The sequence below is a fragment of the Phaenicophaeus curvirostris genome, chromosome 1 (assembly GCF_032191515.1).
Source record: "Phaenicophaeus curvirostris isolate KB17595 chromosome 1, BPBGC_Pcur_1.0, whole genome shotgun sequence".
Lineage (NCBI taxonomy): Eukaryota > Metazoa > Chordata > Aves > Cuculiformes > Cuculidae > Phaenicophaeus > Phaenicophaeus curvirostris.
Genome location: NC_091392.1, coordinates 131,636,255 through 131,656,817, shown reverse-complemented (window position 1 = coordinate 131,656,817; position 20,563 = coordinate 131,636,255). Strand labels below are relative to the sequence as shown.

Here is a 20,563-nt window from a genome sequence, read left to right as displayed (position 1 = left end):
GTACCAGATCAGATTTTCTTAGTCAAGTACTTTCTTAATCTAATCAGTACCTTAGAAGCTATTTCCATGGTGTTTCTCCTCCTCCTTTCTTTTTTTATTTCAGTTGGACAAATTGTGCGTGTTGAGTTAGAGATGGCAGCTCTGTTTCCTCACTGGATGGAAACACTGGCAGCCCTCCACACAGGTCTATGCGGTTTGCTGCAGAACTTGGCTAGGTAGGAGCCAACAGATCACTGTTGATGGGATTAGTGTGAAATCTCTCAAAAGCAGGATGAATAGGAATTGTTCATTCTGCTTTGCAGAGGATACTTTCAGCCCAAATGAATTATTGTATATTTGCAGTTCAGTAGATCTTCTTTTTTCCTTGCTTTGTTTTTGGTTGCAACAGGGTTTATCGATGCATGTATAGAAGATAACGAAAAGCTACATTGCAGCTCATTTTTAAAGGCCTCAACATAGTTTGCTATCCTAGGTGGAGACGCTCAAATCACGTAAAGAAAAATTCCTTTTGTAGGAAAAAAACAGTGTACTTCAGATCCTACCCTACTAAGTGTGAGAAATCCCGGCTTTGAAGGAGAGCCAGTAGTTCTGATTTCTGACAAAACAACTCACATGATTTCCTTCTCAAAGGACCTGGGCCAATCAGGTGGCCAAACACCCTACCTCCATGAGCTATACCACCAGCCTGTGCTTGCCCATGTGAGAGCCAACTTGCTGAAAGGCTCCTTCCAGGAAGGAAATGTCAGGGACTTGGTGGGGTCCATAATCTCTGTTGTAGGAAAAGGCAAGGCCCAGCTGGTGGTATATTTGGGGCCTTTGGTGTAACCAGCTGATGTTAGTCCCAGCATTTTCCGCTGCCTTACTCCCTCCAGTACTGAGATTCCCTGTGCCCACATAGCCCCAGCACAGGGCTTCTCCTGGAATTGCTTATGGGAGGATGTTGGCTCTTCAGTCACAGTCTAGTACACAAGAATAATTTGTGAGCTTCCTTTGGCTAGTGGAACCTGCTGAAGGCAGAGTCACCCTGGTGGGAAAACGTTGCCTGGAAAATATACTGAATGCAGAAAAATCATTTTGTACAGTGTGTAGCAGTGTAATTATACATTAAGGAGGGAGGGGGGCTGTCTGCATGCATTGTATGCCGTGTGTGTATGGGTGCAGTTTAGACATACTCCTTGTCAGTGCACCAATGTTTGCTGTGCATTTCAGGCAGTAAGGAAAGCAGAGGCTACCATAATGCTCTACCTACAGATAAGGCAATTCCAGCATTCAGATGGCCAGTGTCACTGGGAGCTCCTAATTTCTTCCTTTGGGAGAGATTCTACTTCAAGAGTTTTTCTAACGTAGTAAAGTGTTGAAAACCACTTTTTCTTTTCCTTCTTGTCCTTTTTTTCATTCTATAACTCATCTTGTGATATCCATAACTCCTCTCTGCAGGGTTCCTTCGTATCGTTCTTTCCTATCCTTTGCGGCCCTTCCTTTGCCATGGCCAATGTTTCTATGCAATTTCTACTACTTGGCTGTTGCCTGAGAAGCTGCATCTCAATACAGCAGGCAGGAAACTCAAATGTTCGTCATGGACTGTGCTCCAGAAATTCTAGTGGCCATCCTGAGAGAAGGAAAATAAAAGGGAGCTTCTGTGGTGATCTGCAGATTCAAAACTCAAAAGAAATAACTGCTAGCCTGCAGCTGGGACTTGAGATTTAATTTCCATGTCTTTGGGGTATTCAGGTATAGTGGTTTGTTTCCTTCCATTCCCAATACAGAGCACTCATATGTAATATACACATATTGCAGCAGCATTCACATATAACACGTAATATTCTCAGTATGAGGGTGCTAATTGACATTGTAAAATATACTCTCAGTGTATTTCTCCCAGTATCTGCCTGAAGCTGAGCATAAATCTTTTTGACCTTCTAAATTTGTATTCATGTCACTGCAATTTTGCTTCACTTTGTCTTGCTTTAGATTGCTCATCATGCCCAGCAGTGGAGGAAGAGTGGATTTTGAAATTTTTTACGTGTCAGATTTCCCTGTATCCAATTTTATCAAAAAGCTGTCATCAACTTCTTCTGAAACCAGCAAACCTTTTTCTTTCTAATTACATTTTTACCATATGTTCATCCAGATGGCATATGCCAAACATTTTCTAGGGTGTTATAAAATGACCTGACTTTAGAGGATTTAACTGCTGAAGAAGCCTATGAAAAAAATAGAATTGACACTAGGGCAGAAAAAGAGAGTCCTAGAAAGAAAAAAAATAAATCTGATAAATCTCAGTTATATTTTGTGCCTGTGATACTGAATTCTCAACATACACACCTGCACAAAACCAGTGAAAATGTAGGGAATACTTTATTGAATGATCAAAAGTTGAATCCTTTTTGAACAGCTGAAAATAAAACTTTTGTCTGTTGAATATGTCTAAAAAGAACTGGCGCTGTGAGTGCCTCTCTAGTTTGCTGCAAAAAAAAGAGTCTGTCAAGCCACCAATTTCTCTTTAAAAGCAGGAATTTTACTTAGCAGTGTAATAACTATTTGGGCACTTCTTTTCTGAAATGTCATTTCCAAGTAGTAGATAGATGCAGTTGATGCATGATTTTGACAGTTGTGTCCTAGTTCTTAATAATACTTGTGGGATTTCTTGGAGAAAATAAATTAACTTGAGGTGTGCTGAGAGGCGCCAGGAATATTAGAAGGGAAGGTAGGAAGAAAGGAAGGAGAGAAGATGATTATTTTTCATGTTTAGCTACTAGTTGAAGATAAACAAACGAAGGTCTCTCCTCGAGAGTTTGTGTGTTTGTTCTCACCTATGACAGTTTCCTTTTAACTGTAGTCGTTGTTTTGATAGTCTTTCCAGATGATCAAGGGATAAAATATAAAATACCTTCATGTTAGTATCGGTTCTCATAGTAATCTCTTGAGTCTCTACCTATTTTACTTACAGCTAGTTCCTGAAGACAGGTGACTGAGTGGAAATCAAACCTACTTTCCTTTATTGCTGCAGTAGCTTCTACAAATTCCAGTTGCAAAAGAAATTTTGAGTGCACAATCCAAGGCTCTTAATAGAGAACCAAGGTGTAGTTTTGGGGCAGAATAGGCAGCCTCTCATGGTCTCAGGGAGTCAGATGAACAATTGAAAATGAAGGTTTGTTTTGTGTCCTTAACTTGCATAGCTCTTTTTGAAAATCACAGCTGCAATCAGCAAAGCAAGTCCTCTACCTCCTCTGAGTAAATGAGACAGGATTTTAACAGTGCTCAACGATTTGAAATGATTTTGTTATTTCTGAATTAAACCTTTGATAAAAAGTGCTTATCTCCATCCTCTTCACCTTCTTCCACTCATCAGGCCATGAGTGGTTTGACATTTCCACACTCTTCTCCATCATTGACCAGGATTACACCTACTGTGCCTCAAGTCAAAATAGAGTCTGTTTTGTATTTAAATCAATCTGTATATCAGAGACACTGTGGCTATTTAGAAGCTAAGGACTAAAACCCTCAAAAATGAGAATTGGTGTTAACCCTTGAAGTAACTGAAACAAGCTGCAATATGGAAATACAAAATGAAATACCAAAATGCAGCTTGTCTCCACACTGTCATGACATGATGCAAAAGCCATTTGATTGTAGTTAAGTTGTTTTAGTGCTTGTGGGCATGCAGCTGTGTTAAACTCACCTTGAGGGATCACTTTTTCTGCTCTTTTTTTTTCTATGTCGTTTCAGAATGGAACTAAAGTTGTTCATGTGCCTTTGATATGTATTTCAAAAGTAATGTTTATCATAACCAGGGTCACTGGATTCATGTTATAGTTTTCAGTTTCTTAGTTATAGAACCCTAAGCATTTCCCTGTGGAAATCCAAACTCCCATGTAACAAAGTTCAGCCTGCTGAAGACAGGCCTCTCTAACCTACCATAGACAAAGCTCTCAGAATTAGCCCACTAATCCCTATGTGTCAGGGAATGACATGTCAAAATCCAAAGGCTGAAAAAGCATTATACTCAGATACTTTACTTTTAATTACTTATATGCATTATTAAATCAAGATATCATTTTAATTTCAGATATTCCTTGGGTTATTCAGCATGTAATTTGAATGAGGAAAATGCGAAGGTTTCCATAGAAAGCATTACCAAGTTAATTGTTATGAAGCTAATGATGTGAAGATTGAAAATGCCAGCCTTAAGCCATACTGCTGATTTCCTGAGTGTGAATTCAGGCACGCTTGTTATGCTAGGCTCCCCATAACGTCCTGGGCAGCTATTTGCAGGTGCTGGCTGCCTTGTTGCAGCTGGTCAGTGCTCCCCAAGGTACTCTTCTTCTCTAATTTTCTTCCTCCTTCAAACACTGATGTCCCTTTTGTGGCTGAGTGTGCACATCCATTTTATGCCACCCTGCAATGCCTCCATTCTGCTGTGTGTGTTGGTGCATGCATGTTTAGATGCCTTCTCTCTTATTTCCCCTGTTGCCCTCTCTTTTTAGTAGAGTAGTTGCCACAGAGAGCTTTTGAGCGTAAGTATTTGGAATTACACTTCTGCTATCATTTTCCGTAGCCGGTAGTTTATCTCTTGGAAGAGGCTGATATATAACAACTCTGTTCAAGAAATTCTCTAAAAATGACTCTTCTTTATAATGGCAGCTCTCTCCTACTGCTCACAATAGGAGGTCATCAGAGAAGATAGCCTTTTGTAAAGCAAGAGACTCATTTCAGTCATTGAAAAATGGTAGGAAATGCGTAGTTTTGAAAAGGCGATCTAAGAGTGGCTTGTGTTTGTGTATGTGGAAAGAACAGTTTGTACTTAAAATCCTAGCTATTTTCCTTTTCTTCCATTTCTTCTTCAGAAAAATAAAGTGGGTATGATATAAGCACAGCTCCATCTAAACACATTTTTTACTGTGTTTGCAATGAATGAGAAGTTTGCAGTGTTAGAATTATTCTTATGAGATGTTTCACTGTTTAAGTGATGCTCTGTGTAAGGTTCCCCAGGTTGGCTGTTTTGAATCCAGGTTTATTAGGTTCTGGTTTGTAACTCTTACACAGTTCCTCAGGAGTAAAAATTTTCCGTAGCTGAGATGGAGTTCAAATACTTCCAATTAAAGCAAAATTCAAATTATTCTTGAACTATGGTGCTGCAACTGGCATCTCAATATTGGACTAGCCACAGGAGGAAGTGGGTTTGTCAACATTCCATCACATAAAGCTTTGAGTATTCAGCTAATCTCTTCTGGGATCGTACTCATGTATGTTGCTGCTCTCTTGAAATACACTTCCAGCGTACCTAATGATACAAGAATATCTGGTGCGGCAAGCTGTGGAAGTGTGAGATGCAGAGCCTTTTACTTGATGTATTTGAAGGTGGATAACCTTAAAAATCAATAGAACCTGCTGTGTGCCACTCAGAATCATGATAGACTGTTCCTCAGCGATTCTCTTGCTGATTCTGTGTTGCTGCGGATTCTCAATACAAAATGATGCAGTGGCTGGAGTGAGGCATTCGGTAGCAGAGCTGCTCTTTTGAGCATATCTCTATGTCTGCTCTTGTAATTTGTTATCTGAAGTGCAGCTGTTGGAGGGGATTTTTTCAGGGGTTGGTTTGGGTCTTTTTTCTTCTTGATTTAGTTTTCAAACCAAGTATACAAGTGCTTGAAGAGAGAAGATGTACAATAGCAGGAAAGTAGTTCTGAAGGGCTCAAGTGATATTTTCATGTTGCTTGTAAATATGGTATTTCCTCTTTGGAGACAGTGTCATTTCATATTGCCCCAATTACAGAAATGGAAACAGCTATTAGGAAGAAATTATTAAATGGAACATTTTAACTTTGTGGGAGGTTTGGTAAGGCTGCCACCTAAAAGGTGACAAATGCAGAGTTTCGCATTCTATGCAAATCAAAGTTCACAAGTTTAGATAGATAGTTTTTGAAATACCAGTGACACCTCAGGAAGTGTCCCATTTGAAAGACAAAATGTTTGAATATATAGAAGGCCAAATTGTAAATAAGGGTTGTTGGGGAGGAGCGTGGTTAGGAGGTGTTGAAGATAGATTTCATTAAAAGTTTGCATAAAACTCTCTGGATTATCTAACAGTTCTTTTGAGTAAACATAATAGAAAATTATCTAAAATTAATTGACAAAAAATGTAGGAACAGGAGAGGGAGGAGAATGGAGTATCAGATGTGATACTCTGCCTAGTAAAAGAAATTTATTTTTTTTTTCTGGGTTTGCGTTATGCAGATACTAGGAGAACATGGAGATAGTTGCCCTGTCTCCTATTTTTGTAAGGAATTACCTTCTGCTACCTCTGGTCATATGCATAAAAAAGCAGTGTGTTACTCTAAGGCAGACTGAATTTAGTGATGGGGTAAACAGCTTCTTTGAAGGAAAGCCATAGAAAAATCCAGTCACAGGAATAAACTCCCACTGAGAGTTTACTGGGATTTTCTGCTTTTCTGTGTATCAGTAATAGAAGCAGACCACAGAGAGGATGGAAATTAATGTTGTGCTCAAGGTTTGTGTCTTGGGGACAGATCAGAGAAATTTTTGCCTGTCATTGATGCTGAAAACAGATCTCTGATGTCTTCTTTTTGTGGGCCGTTTGTCTATAGTCCTTCAGGGAATAGCTTTTGACTATAAAAAGGAGCAGGAGGTGAGAGCCACAATTCTGGTCACATGGGATGTCCCCTGACTCTCAAGTTATAACATGTTATGTGCAAGATGATCAAGGATATGGAAAATTTACTTGATTTTCGTAATATTTATTTATTTATGAGGAGAGCAACTTTCAAAATGAAAGTGATGATACTGTATACTGCTGTGGGGTTATCTGCCTCTCTGATGTCCTTTGTGGCATTCTTAGGTACCTGGCCGTTACCTTTCTCAGCACAGAGCCTGTGCCCTCCCTGCAGACAGGGTTGGGACTTGTTTCCCTTTGTCTACTGCATTTATCCACCGAGAGCTGGAGCTAGTTCAGCACCTTCAGATTTACAGTCTCTTGAAGATGATGAAAAAATTAACTTTTGGCTAGGCAGCTTTAAACAAATACTATCTGAGCTCTGTTTAGAGTGCAATAACAGGATAACATGAGCTGTAGTCTGTCTTCATGCTACACTGACCACGTATTGCTTGTTGTCTGCAGTGGTGACTAGGTTTCTTGAAGCACGTGAGTTCAGTTACTGACAATTGGAAGGGCATGACACTGGAGCAATCTGTTTTTGTAATTGGCACCAGGAATAGGTAGCTGTGATTCAGCAGGGAGCTCCAGGCGTTGGGTGGGAAACGCAAAGTATGTTCCACTTCTGTCTAAATACAGCATCAATCACATTTCAGTGTTTATTAATGTTAATTTAGAAGTCTCTTCACTTGTAAAAGATGGCCTCTTTCATGGATATGTCAGGTTGGATAGCTCGCTTTCTTTTTATTTTCTGCTTGAAAAATCAAGATCTTTCCCTCCAGCCATGAGAATTTTGTCATCTAGGTGCAATAAGTAAACTTTTTCATAACACTATAGCTGAAAGTAAAGTATTCTAGTAATGGCAGATAAAGAGATTTTAATACCCTTTTTTTTTCACCCTGGAGCAGTTTGGAGTGACTTCAGAGAGTTTACCTGAGTAGTAAATATACAACTGTGCATCAGGTGGTTTGAGAAGGCTCAGCACAGAAATTTGCTTAGTATTTTAGAAAAAAAAATAAAGGTGTCTTCTCTTCTTGCAAAAGCCTGGAAAACTCTAATTGTTATGTTTTACACTATGACTAGGTCACTGCTATTTTTCCTTTCTGACAAATGAAGGATGAAAAATTCAGGCACAGATGACAAAGCCTTTATTGTTGGGTTATTTTTCTTTCATATGGGGGTTATGATTAAACGTATACTGTCAAAGAGAGACCTCTTTATAGGTTGATGCCATTGATTAATATTGGAGAACTGCCAGCAGCATTATTCATTTGTGTATAAGAAAATCTAATATAAAATTATTAAGTTGATGTTTCAGTTCATATAGTGAGAACATTTCAGGTATTCATCTCATCATTGCAGAAATTGCTTGGCTCAAGTAGATACCACAAACCCATGTTTTAATGATTTTTTTTCCTTTTTCCATCTTTTTTTTTTTTTCTTTTTTTCACAGTCACATGACACAATCAGCCACATTTGAAGACCCTCGAATAGAGAGCTGCCAAATAACCCCTCCAGCCCCTCGGAAAGTGGAGATGAGGAGGGATCCTGTGCTAGGATTTGGGTTTGTGGCTGGTAGTGAAAAGCCAGTTGTTGTACGCTCAGTAACACCAGGTATGTTTTCCCCACCTGACCCCAAAAGCAACCACTAACTTAATCTACTGGGATAAAATACAGTTACAAAATTGAGTACTGTTATATTATTCAGGCAGACAAAGTAATTACAAATTTTCGGAAGGATTTTAAGCCTTGTATTACTGAATAGTTTTCCTTCTTGCACTCATTTTTGAACATTATGTAAATGTGTTAACAAAAATGCCAGTTTTAGGTTATTGCTGTGAGACATTACTATTGTTTGCCTGGAAAAAAGTTGACCCATTTCATTCAAGGAAACGAGGTCTTCTCCCCGCTGCATTTATATTGGTTTGATGTCATCTTCATTGCCATTAAATCAGTGTTTTCAAGAGGTATGTTGAATTCCAAGATTAACACTTACATATTTTTCATTCTTTTTATTTTCAGCTTCCCAGGGAGAAACTAGGTTTCTAACTCTAATATTTGGTTCTAACTGTAATAATAGTTTTTGAAAAAGGGGATGTTACTGCTGGCTTTTTTTTAAAATGAATAGTTCTGTATAACCACATGGCAAAAAAAAGCCAGGACAAAATAGATCCCTCCATGTCTTACTTGGAGTGAAAATTAGTGAGGTTTTTTAAAATTTTTTGTGATATTTTATAAATTTGGTGGTATTTTTTAATTTTTTGGGGACCAGGCCTGGGATCACTCATTGTCCCAGAGGCTGCTGCGCTCTGTGCTTAAATATTAGTTAGTCAGTAGTTACATGAAATTGCCTTGGAGCCAAGGGCAGAGATTTGACTTTGCTCTTGTTCAATATGTTCTCCAGAACCCCCACAGGGAGCAGGGGAGAGGCAAAATTGGCTTTCTAAAGTTCTGATGTCATTTACCCACATGTCATTTAGCCATGTGTGTGCATTGATTATATTTTATTGCTTTCAGATGAAGTGTTGTAACTAATATTTGAACTAGATCAAAAAAGTTATTTTATCCTAAGTTAGTATTATTAATGTAGTTTCTTGTTAGAGTTCAGTTTGGAGAAGGTATTTATTCTATCCTATTCTGACTGAATAGGAGGAAAGGTGAGTTCAGGACAACATTCCTCTACATGGATTTGTATCCATTTATGCTGGATATATAAGGGAAGTTTTCAAACCAAACAGAGGAAAGGAACAACATTAGCTCAATTGTTAAACAAATTGGTTTTTTACACTGATACATTTTATTTTAAGACTTTATATGATCATAATGATAATATTATTGGGTTTTTATGTATCATCATTGCAGAGTTTAAAGAAGACTAGAGAGGATACATCTTTTAATTAGCAGTTTCGATATCCCACCCTCTTCTGAGCATGTAATCTAAACTCAGTATGCTTTTCACCACTGTTAGAATACAAAGCACATAGACATATACCTGTCTGGTTGTTTACTCAGACGAATGCTAAGTATCTGTGTCTAACTGAAAGTGACTATGCTTTTGACTGCACATAAAACTTGTGTTCACCAAGCAGTAGGAATCCAGAGGAAAAGACACTTAGAGACTGGAGGTGTAGAAATTTACTGTCTTCAGATGGAAGGAAACAGGTTTGTTTTGCACAGAACAGAAACGTCAGAGGAGAGACCTATGAATGACTGTCAAATATATAAGCGATGCTTCATAGGAAGGAGGAGTAAGATGTTCTCCAGTGTTACTTTGTCTGGGACAGGAGACAATGTGTTGCAACAAGAAGATCTGGTGTAGGTTCCAGGGAAAAAAGACTTCCTGATCTTAACAATAGTTGAACAGGGTCATTTATTTACAGGAAAAGGAGTCATCCTCAGGGTGGTCTTATGAGAATATCAGACAAATATTGATCAGGGATGAGTAAGGTATGGTTGATCACACCTTTAAGGATGAATGGGTCCTTTTGGCTCTATTGAAAATCAAGGTTATGTTTTTAGGTCTCTAGATGTAGTTTTGGAACTTAACTTGAGGAACTTCAGTAGAAAGCCACTGGCTAAGCCATTAGCTTTTAGGATTTTCCTGGTGAGGAAGTACTGGTAGCGTCAGAAATAACAGTGTTAAATATGTCATTAACTGGAGAAAAAAACACTTCTAGCATGTGAACAACAGAGTGTGTCTGCGCATTTACAACGGTCTACTAACTCCTGCATTTATTTTTTCTCATTTGTCTCCAGGCGGCCCCTCTGAAGGAAAACTTATACCAGGGGATCAGATCATAATGATTAATGATGAGCCAGTCAGCACTGCTCCAAGAGAGAGAGTCATCGACCTTGTCAGGTAGTTGATGTCCTGTCACTTAAACTGTGAACCTGGTGGCTTATTGCCCAGGCAGCCATTTGATAATACAACAAGCCTTGCCTTCTCATGGCTGAGAAGAGAGAAAATAATGTTACTTTAGTCATAACGAAGAATGGTGAAGTATTTTAGTATTTAAATGAAATGTCATCTTCAATGTCCTCTGAATAGCTCCAAATACTTGGATATCAAATGAGGAATTCTATTCTCCTGGTATTTGTTTTTTGTATGGGTTGTTGAAGAGAATACCTGGAACAAGGCAGCTCCAGTCACTGTTGCTCTATTGCTTTTTTCACATGAAAAAAAGTTGTATCAGGTCTGTCTTATGTGAAGAGGAAAGAAAACATGGTGGGATTATAATTTTGAGAGTGGGTGGGTGCATGTAAATGGGATTATGTAGGGAAGCTCAGAGAGTGTTTGGGTGGTTTTTTGTGTGAAAAGCAGGTAGGGCTGTATAGGTAGGAGGCAGCAGACAAGACAATAAAGAGACTCGAGAGTGCAGGAAAGGAGAAATGTCAATGAATGTAAATGGGATGTAGAAGGAAGGAATGGACAAGGACTGACAGAAGCTCGGGATGTAGAAGAAGATGTAATGTGATTTGCAGAATAAACTTTGCATTTCAAATGACAAGAAATGTTAGAATACTACGTAGAAAAATGAAATGTTTAATTAAGCAATTAAACATAAAAATTATTATTTTAAATCCCAGTAGCCTGGTTGCTGGTTATCAGTTTTGTTTCCTTCTCATTGGTGTAAATTCTGAATTGGTGGGTCTAGTCGAATTTCAGGAGACACTCAAGTTTTAATTGTGCACATACCGCTGCTCAGAACTGGTGGCTGTCAGTGTTGTCAGTGTTACTCATGCAATTTTGAAAAGTCACATTTGCTGCCAGAAATTTGAGCAGAAAGTGCTGTGGTAGTTGTACACCTCTTGCAGATCACAACTTGAGCAAATGGCTGCACTTTTGCTGGGAATTCAGCTGTGAAGCAAGCTTCTGAAGGAGATGTGGAAATGGCATAAAGATGCCAACAACACTGATGCCTTTATCTGTGTTAGGCAGTTTTGACAAAATACAACACATTTTCAGATTTTAAAATAAAGTGTTAATCATTAAGTCACCTAACAATAACACAGAACATTAAAGGAAGACTTTTGGGTTTTTGTTATAAAGAGACTCCATGAACTGCAGGAACTGTCCTATTCCTAATAAAGTTCTGTCCTATGATCTGTATTGGCCATCAGCATAAGCCTCACATCTGGGTCTTATACTCATTTTTGTTGTCTTTTTTTTCTTCATAAAGTGATAATATTGCATTCTTCATTCTTTCCCTGATTATTTGATATGTGAGAAATCAGACTTAGGATTTCTATCTCATTTGTTGCCAGCAATATATAGTAATAACAAGGAAAATAGACTGATTAGGCCTTAGGCAAACTGGGTTTATTGTGTGGATGATTCTTTGACTGCCTTCAAATTAGAAACTGAATGTCACCTTTCCCAATTATGATGACTCCACAGGTAGTGTCTTAAATTCAGCACTGCTGTATTCCAGGGAAAACTTTTGGTGACACTGTTCTTGCACTGTAATTCCAACTCTGCTCTCAGAATCTATCTGCTGTTGGGATTTTGTCAGAGACTCATTCTTTGATAAGACTTGGAGTGAAATATATTGGGCTTGTATATTACAGCATTTGAAATTAAGAGCTTTCTCTTTTATGCCAGTGGAGACACCTGGAATGATTAAACACTGTCACTGTACAGTCCTGACACCATAACAGAAGCAATTCTTTACACCAATGATATAATGAATCCCTTCTGTATCGTAAAAAGGTTTTCATATGGGTTAGGGACATCTGCAGCTTTGAAAAAGCTTGCTTTTAGTTTTCAATGCGCATAGAAACAGTTTTGAAATCTTGCGCTCCAGCTGGTAGCAATGTATCTGCAGTCAGCAATGAGCATGTTTCAGATGCATAGTTTAGGCAGTGGGCATGGTCACAAAATCATAGAAGAACTGAGATGGGATTTCTGGAGGTCATCCAGTCCAAGCTCTTGCTCAAAGCCAGCCAGTGCCAAACTTAAATGTGGTTACTCAGCATTTGTCAAGTCAAGTTTTAATATCTCCAAAGGTGGAGTTTTCACAACCACACTGGGAAGGCGTTTCAGTTCTTAACTAGTGCCCTTTCAAAGATCACAGTTTGTAGCTTTTACAAGGCATGAGCCAACTCCCTTTGGTGCATCCCATCCAGGCCCATGGACTTATGAATGTCCCTCTTGCCTAAGCAAGCCCTAATTCTGTCTTTGTGTGCCATGGGTAGTACCTTGGTCCTCTACATTCTGCCACTAAAGGAGGGACCAGGGTGGCAGATCTTGCCACTAAAGGCCAAAGCCAAGAAAGCATTGAGTACTTCAAGCATGTTCAGTGTCCTTCATTTGTTTGCCAATCCTATTGAGCAGCAAGTTCGTATTTCCTTTGGCTTTCAGTGCTTATATACCTGTAGAGGCCCTTCTTATTACCCTTCACATTCCATAGCGGTTTCAGTGCCAGGTGAGCTTTTCAGATTCCATCCCTTCCTGGCCAGGTAGAGCTTCCCTGTTTCTCCTGGTAACTTCTCTTCATTTCCATCTCTAGTTGGCTTCCATTTTGTGCTGAATCTTGGTCAGGTGTTCCCTGTGGAGCCACACTGCTGTCCTGGTGGGCCTGCTTGCTTGCTTGCTTGCTTGCAAATTGGAGTAGACCATTTTGGCACTTGGATGAGGCTCTCCATGGAGATCACCCAGCTCTACTGGGCTTTTGCCTTTCAGAGCTGTATCCTACAGGATTCTGCCCACCAGTGCCCTGGACAACCCGAAGTCTGTTAGAGTGGACTCCTCTTTGTCTTTTCCCTCGGAATCTTACAGTGTACCATCTCATGGTCACTGCAAAATCAATGAAAATCTAATATTCCAACACTCTATTTTTTCTGTGATGGTCTCTTGCCGATTTATGTATAACAAGACATATTTTATATTAATGTTGTGAAATTCTATGTCTTTCTTATGTAACTTTCCCTCAAAGCTTTTTGTACAGTCAGGAAATTATTTGTCTTTTTAAATGCAGAGAGTGGGGAAAAAATAATCTATTTCCGAAATATAGACATAAAGATTATAGTATGCCAAACGGGGAAAAAAACAAACTGCGTGATTAAAAAAAAGGCAGATTTCGTAACCAGATGAGCATCATGCTTCAAGCGAAAGTATACACAAATGTTAGATGTTAAGTCTACCTTGAACATTAAACAGAGTTTTTAGTGTAATGCAATATTTAATTCTTTTCCAAGAAAACACTGTTGGGATATTTACTTATGAAAAGAGTTAAGCTACTGAGGAAAAGAATGAAAAAGAGAGTTTCGGTTACATTGTAAAAATCAAGATTGTGGATGTCCACCAAGAAGGAAATCTGAAAAATGTCAAATAGTTTATTTTTTTTTTAGGAAAAATCATGCCCCCAAGCAATATATTTGCTATATTTCTAAGTTTTCCACAGAGTAAGTTGAGCAATTTTTTCCTCATTTATTTTGCTCCAGCCCTTTTCTCACCAGCTCCAAATTCATTGTGTACTTTTACTTCTACTGGGTTATAAATCATTCAACCGGTCTTCTAAGCCCCTTTTGTTTAGTGGTATTACTATGAGAAAATTCAAGAAGATAAAGGGAGCACATAATGCAGAAAATTTCACATTGTCTTTGTTGCATTTTAATATTTTAATAATATGTGTGCTTTCTAAACATTCATTACTGAAAATGAGCTTCCTCAAGTAGAAAACTGTATTAAAACTACCTCTGCAGACTCCAGGCGGTACTCAGCAGGAATCTGCTGAAAGATTTTGGGTTGTTTTTTAAGAACTAAAGGATATTATCGTAACCTAGGAGGTCTCAGGTTTGGAGATTATCGGGGGATATTCATTATAAATATCCTTTGTAGGTTATTCTCATCCATCTAATTCTTTTGGTACTGCTTTGCTGGCAACATTTAATTAGTGTTCAAGTTGTCCTTTGAAAGCCAAGGTTGCAGAAATATGAAGGCTTGCTAACAAAATACATAAGGACTTATTATTTTTGGATAACTTTCAATGGCTTTTGCACCATATTATGTTCTCCTGAGCTATTTTCAAGCACAGCCCCAGAAGTCATGTTTATGATTTCCCTTACAAAGAGAGGTCACCTTTATGGGTGTCACTTATTGCTTCAATCTAGATGTGTTCCATTCAAGGCAGAAAGCTATTGAAGTTGGAAAAAGAGGAAGAAACAAGCCCAGTTTTCTAAATGTATTGTTACAATCCAGACAAGGAGAAAGTGAACAGGATACTAAAGGAAGAAGATGTATTTGAAGTGCAGTTAGTTCAAAATGTAGCAGGAGCTACTGATCTGTGTTTTATTTTACTGCTGATACAGATTCTGTGACTTAAGCTTTTCACTCATACTTAATAATAAGTACTTTGAGGTAGCATTAAAGTCATTGCACAATGTAGCAACATTTTTCATATTTGAAGATGACAATCAATACAGAACTGGCCTATTAGAAGGTGCATTAATGTACTGTATCAGTTAATTTGTTGTTCAGAGGTGCATCTATTTCATAAGCATTAGTCCATGTTAAATTTGTATCTTCCAATTGGTTAAATTGATTCTTAAAATGTTTTGAAACACAATATATGTTTAATAAATATATGTTTAATAAATATATGTTTAATAAATAATTTGCCTTATAATATGTTTATAGGTAATTTCTATGACATGAATGACTTAACTTGTTTGTCTTAGATTGTAGTTGGTATGAATTAGTCTACAAGGATCCCAACATATGTAAATGGAGTACTTGCATAGCAGGATATTTTACTAGAATTGTAAGTGGCATGCAAATGTACTGCTTACCCCATAAAGCAAACTCTGAGTAGGGTACAGTAGTTATATTTTGTTTCTGTTTCAATTAAAATAGTTATCCAGGCAGCCTGAAAGGAGAGATGGGCACCTGGAGGGGGTGATCTGTCTGAGAGTTGTTTTGGAATAAACTGCCATGTTGTAGAAAGCCGTATTTATGCATTTAATAAAGAAGGAGCACAGAAAACTATCTTAGAATAGAAACCTGACTTCTAGGTTACTAATTAGGATAGATTAGTCTGGTTTCTTGAAACTGTAACAGAAGTAAATTAGTATTTGATGTCCTGTGGAATTTCAGTAAAAGACTTTAATTGCAAAGCAAGAACTTAAAAAGGTGAAATTCATTAAGGGTGTTTCTTTTCTTGTTGGTTCTATCTTCTATTTAAGAGAAATTGCTCAAAACCTGTTCTGAAATAACACTTGCTTTGGCAAGTTAAAGTGACAGCAAGTTTTCATTGAGAAGATCTAGAGGATTCTTTCAATTTTGCAGTTGAATTTCTGTTATAATTTTGTATTACCATAGGACTGCAGAGAAGGAACACTCCAGGATTGCAGGCTGCACGTTGCATTTTAAGTGCTAACATGAATTTAATCAATACTGACCCTTCTCACCATCGTTATGGAATGGATGAGAATTCTGTCACTGCTGGTTTGACTCCATGTGTGTCAGGGGACCAGTCTTCCTTCTCTGCATCATCACAGCTAAACACAAGTGCAAAAGGGAGTTCAGTGGCAGTGCCTATCATCATCGTCTTCTCACAGCTGCTCAAAATATCAGTTTTCAGATATGATTTCTGTCTCTAGGCTTAGACTGTTTCATATATTGGATGAAGCCATTTTGGTGAATTTAATATTTAAGATATTCTTTCTTCATCAAGATCATAGAGAAAAAATCAGACATATTAAGCTATTAGCTATGGTACTGTTAGCTATGGTACTATTTAGCAGTCAAGAATCTTGAAACCTGCTTTTCCTGAAGAAGCAATCACATAGACCTTTTAATCTGAAGGTACTCCATTGTGCTCCAGATTTGGTATATAAATCTAGAGGCTATATCCATTTTTATTCAGGCCTTGATATATGAATTGCTAGTGATTTAGACACATAATGCCAAACAAAGGGGCAAAATGTAGGAGTTTCTCAAGTGACAGAAATGGAGATAAGCTTTCTGTCAGGACATTTAATTAGCTACCTCTAATCAGCTGGCCCAAGCACAGAGCTGAGAGTCAGGATATGAGACCTGTTTGATGTGACAGGTGTTGGATGTATATCTTCTACCTTGTGAAGTGTTTCTACAACATAATTCAGAGATAACTTATGTGCTTTCAGTCAGCTTCTGCAGTGTAACAGTGAAAGCACAGATTATGGTTATTTACTTTACCTTTTCACTTGGCTGCCATGGTGAGGTGCTTCTGGTACTTGAGCTAATATGTTGAGAGTTAATTCAGATCTCTCTAGATTTTAATTATTAATCTGTAGTATGCTTTCAGAAATGCTTGTCTACCTTATCAAAGGCTTGTAACAGTTAAGCTGAGTTGAAAGCTGCATAGGGATATTGTTAAAATTGATACCATCTATGGAAACTGCACTCTTTTAAATGCATTGTATGTGTGGAAGCATGCAGTCTTATGTCTTTGCTCTTAGCAGAAAGTTGGCTGATGTGGTTTAGACCGATTTGGACTCAATGATTCAAATGTTTGGAATGCTGAGAACTTAATTTGTAAGTTTCTTTTCATGTTCACCATGATGGATGCCCCCTGGAGTCAGCAAGTTTGGTGTCTTTGAAATTCCAAAGCTTGATGTGTCATCCAGTTGAAGTGTGAGGTCATTATCTTACTCTGTTACCCTCTAGAAAGAGGAGTCTGCCTGATGAATTTCAGGTCAAGTGTTCCGTAACAAGTTGCTTTGTGGTAAATGAATGCAAGGGTACAAGCTGAGATATGGAATAGCTGTGCCCAAAGCACGAGCAACTGTACAAAATGTCTTCTTCAGATGTGAAAAAGCAAATGCTGCTCTCATTCATTACCTTGTTCTGGCAAGCAGGCTTAGTGCTAAACAAAAGCGTTGGCTTGTATGCATGGAGAATTTACTTTGAAGCCAGGTGAGCTGATGTAGGTGTTTCAAGGTAATTGTTTCCATGTAAAGTCATATAAATTAAATTTCAAATTTGAGTTTAATATGAAGTAACATGTCCATGTGATGGATTTCCTCCATATTGCATGCTCTGCAATAGATGTTTATGATGCTCTGTGCTATCACTGCAAGCTTGGTGCATCAAAGGATTATTCCCTGTTGGGTAGGTAGCAAGAGGTACCTACAAGTCTCATTTCCTGTGTTTGGGGCAAGGAGAATTAGAGAGGAGGTGTGAAACTGCAGAGATCTCATGGTTTCTCTTTCCCAACCAGTTATCTGTCTCTTTTGGGATGACATTTCCAAATCGTGAAAGATTATGTCGGACAAGCCAGCCCACCACATCATGCTGTTGGTGCTTGAATATTCTGTGGCTTTCATGGATGCCTTGGGCATATTACTACAGAACAACTACACTTACACAAGACGAGCACTGTGGTATGGAGCAATTTAATCAACAGAAGGCAGAAAACAAAGAGAAAGACAAGACAGACAGCTTCAGGAGCTTGCTTGAAAGTGTGTCTGTACATAACGGTTTCTGGGACTCAGAGAAGCAGTATGGGCTGACAGGAGAGGATTGTGCTGTGCACCTGAGGCTGCAATTAAGGAGTGACAGTAAAGCATACAGATGACAGGAATGCTTTCACCACTGTATGCAGAGAACTCGTAGACCAACTTTGTCCTTCCAGAAACATGTTTCTGCTCTCATTGAGATGTTTGAAACTCCCTCATGTGTCAGGTCAGTTGCTGACTGATTCAGCACCTATACATCAGCTAGTGAAGTCATTGTGATGGAAAACATTGCCTCTTTGTAGAAGGTGAGTTTATTGCATTGTACAAGCCTGGGATGCTTTATGAAGGCTTGTGTTATACACAGTGTGGACAGTGGTGGCATCAGCATTCCCTTTTATCCTGAGATAGCCTGGACATTTGGATCATAGCAATTAACTGGTTTATCTGCTGCCTAAATAGCTTTATGATGGGAGTGAAATGCTTATTTAAAAGACTGAAAGGTAAATGGCAGTATCAAGCAAAAGGCCTGCAGTTGCTATGAATTATACCTCAATACTGTATTCTGTTAGAAAGACAGCAAAGGTGATGTCAGGGGCTGAGAGGTAAACATGATATTTTTATGGTTTTTTGAGTTAGCCCTTGGAGGGTTGTGTCTGCTTACAGATGCCTTGTATCATGGAAAAGTAGAAAGATTTTAATCTCCTGTTTTTAAGGAGTGCCGTTTTGGAGGTTGCAGTTTTGTATGCACCAGTGCCCACAGAAAATGTAAAAACTAATTTAAACAGTAGAGAGAGAAGAGTGAAAAGACTGTGATCAATTTGCAATGCCTTGCATAGTTTGATGAATTTGAAATGCCTTTAGTCTTTAGTTGTTCTGTAGAAGCTCCCGGCAGTGGCTGTATTTGAAGAGGATTTGTGCATTTTACAGAAGCTCATCGGTTTGTCAAATGAGAGAAAATAAAGCTAGTGTAACTGTTATTGTGGTGGCTATGTATGTCTTTTTTACAGCACAGTGAGAATGCAGTGAGGGGGGAAGCAAGAATGAATAGCTTTTAAAAAAATCTCGAACCATGTAATTGGAAAACATGAATAAAAGAAGATCTTGAGGCCTTCTTCTTGGGGCTGCTTAGATAAAAACCTTACTCAGAGCAAAGTGTCATGGAGAGGTCTTGGTAGCTTATGGTCCATTGCTGTAACAGTGTAATTTTAATGAATTGTGTAATGGTAAGCTGACTCAGGAGTTCTTGAAGATGGCAAGATCTTTCTCTGGTTCTTTACTGATGCTGTGTCATTCTGGCTTCCTGACTCTCAGAGTTAGTTTTTATTATCATAATCCTACTTACTCCCCAGACCACCTTTAATCTATTAAGTGAGATAAAATTAAGAATGGTCCCGCTTGAAGGTATGTATGTCCATAAGGTGGCTGTCCCTGTTAACACTAGGGTCCAGCTACAGTGGCTGCCTGTAGACTTCATATCATGTCCCTGCTCTGACAGCAATATTGCCTTTCAGGCAGCTGAAGGCATGTGGAGGTGACAGTGCTTGACTAGACACCAGTAACTTGTATTTTGTCTGTGGAGCTGGAAAAGAGCAAAACCAGTATGAAATGAGAAGCACTTGGTTGAATAGTATTTGGATAAAATTCTCAATCCAAACTTCTTTTAGATTCAAAGGTAGTGAGATGTCTAGACATAATTGTGTTGTAAGGAAGGTGGATCTGGCTCTCAGTGGAGGTGTCTTTAAATTTTTATGACTCTCTTTGTTTTGGCAAGGCCTAATTTTTTTTTTGAAGCTTTTTCAAAAACATTGAGAAATAAGATGAAGAGGCTTAAGACTGTCATTAGCACATCCTGTCTCTTTCCTGCTTCCCTCCAATAAGAATAATTTTGTGACTCAGAGTCTCTTAGCAGCTAGTACTGTAATGTAATTGGAATAAAAACATTGTATGGATTTCTGTATTTGTTGATAGACTAGGAAACTTAGAACTCAGGATTAGATCATATTTTTAATTCAGCAATAATACAGCCAATAAGGACTCCAAAAATTTTCAAGAGATTGATTATCTGCATTTAACTTCATCTGATATGTCAGATCAGAAGGTTAAAAAGAAAGAAGAACATTTTTACATATTCTCACTCATTAGTCTCCAAAATGAGGTTCCTTAGTTAAATATTACCACTAATTGGGAAGACTCTGGGCCATAGTGGAAGGTAAAAGGACAAAACCAGTTTCTCATTAAAAAGGATCTGACACAAAAATTAGTAGAATATAAAAATGAATAAAAGAAAATTCCTGTTTAAAAAATATTGGATGTTTAAAAAATATTGGATGTTAAAAAGTCAACTTAACATGGCAGATTTCTGTGGGATTTATCAGTCAGCTCTTCCTGGTTTAATTTCTGATGTGACAATTGATCATCTGTAATTTATTAAAAGCAAATATGAAAAATAGC

The 20,563-nt window shown here is 38.2% G+C and overlaps 1 protein-coding gene across 3 annotated transcripts in view; it reads left to right on the top strand.

The window, feature by feature from the left end:
• Positions 1-20,563, top strand: part of FRMPD4 (FERM and PDZ domain containing 4) — a 351,431-nt gene that overhangs the window by 273,367 nt on the left and 57,501 nt on the right. For all 3 annotated transcript variants that reach the window (XM_069874549.1, XM_069874557.1, XM_069874567.1), the window contains exons 3-4: positions 8,127-8,287; positions 10,430-10,532. In XM_069874549.1, the coding sequence (XP_069730650.1) occupies positions 8,127-8,287; positions 10,430-10,532 (264 nt within the window). The remainder of the gene's footprint in view (positions 1-8,126; positions 8,288-10,429; positions 10,533-20,563) is intronic.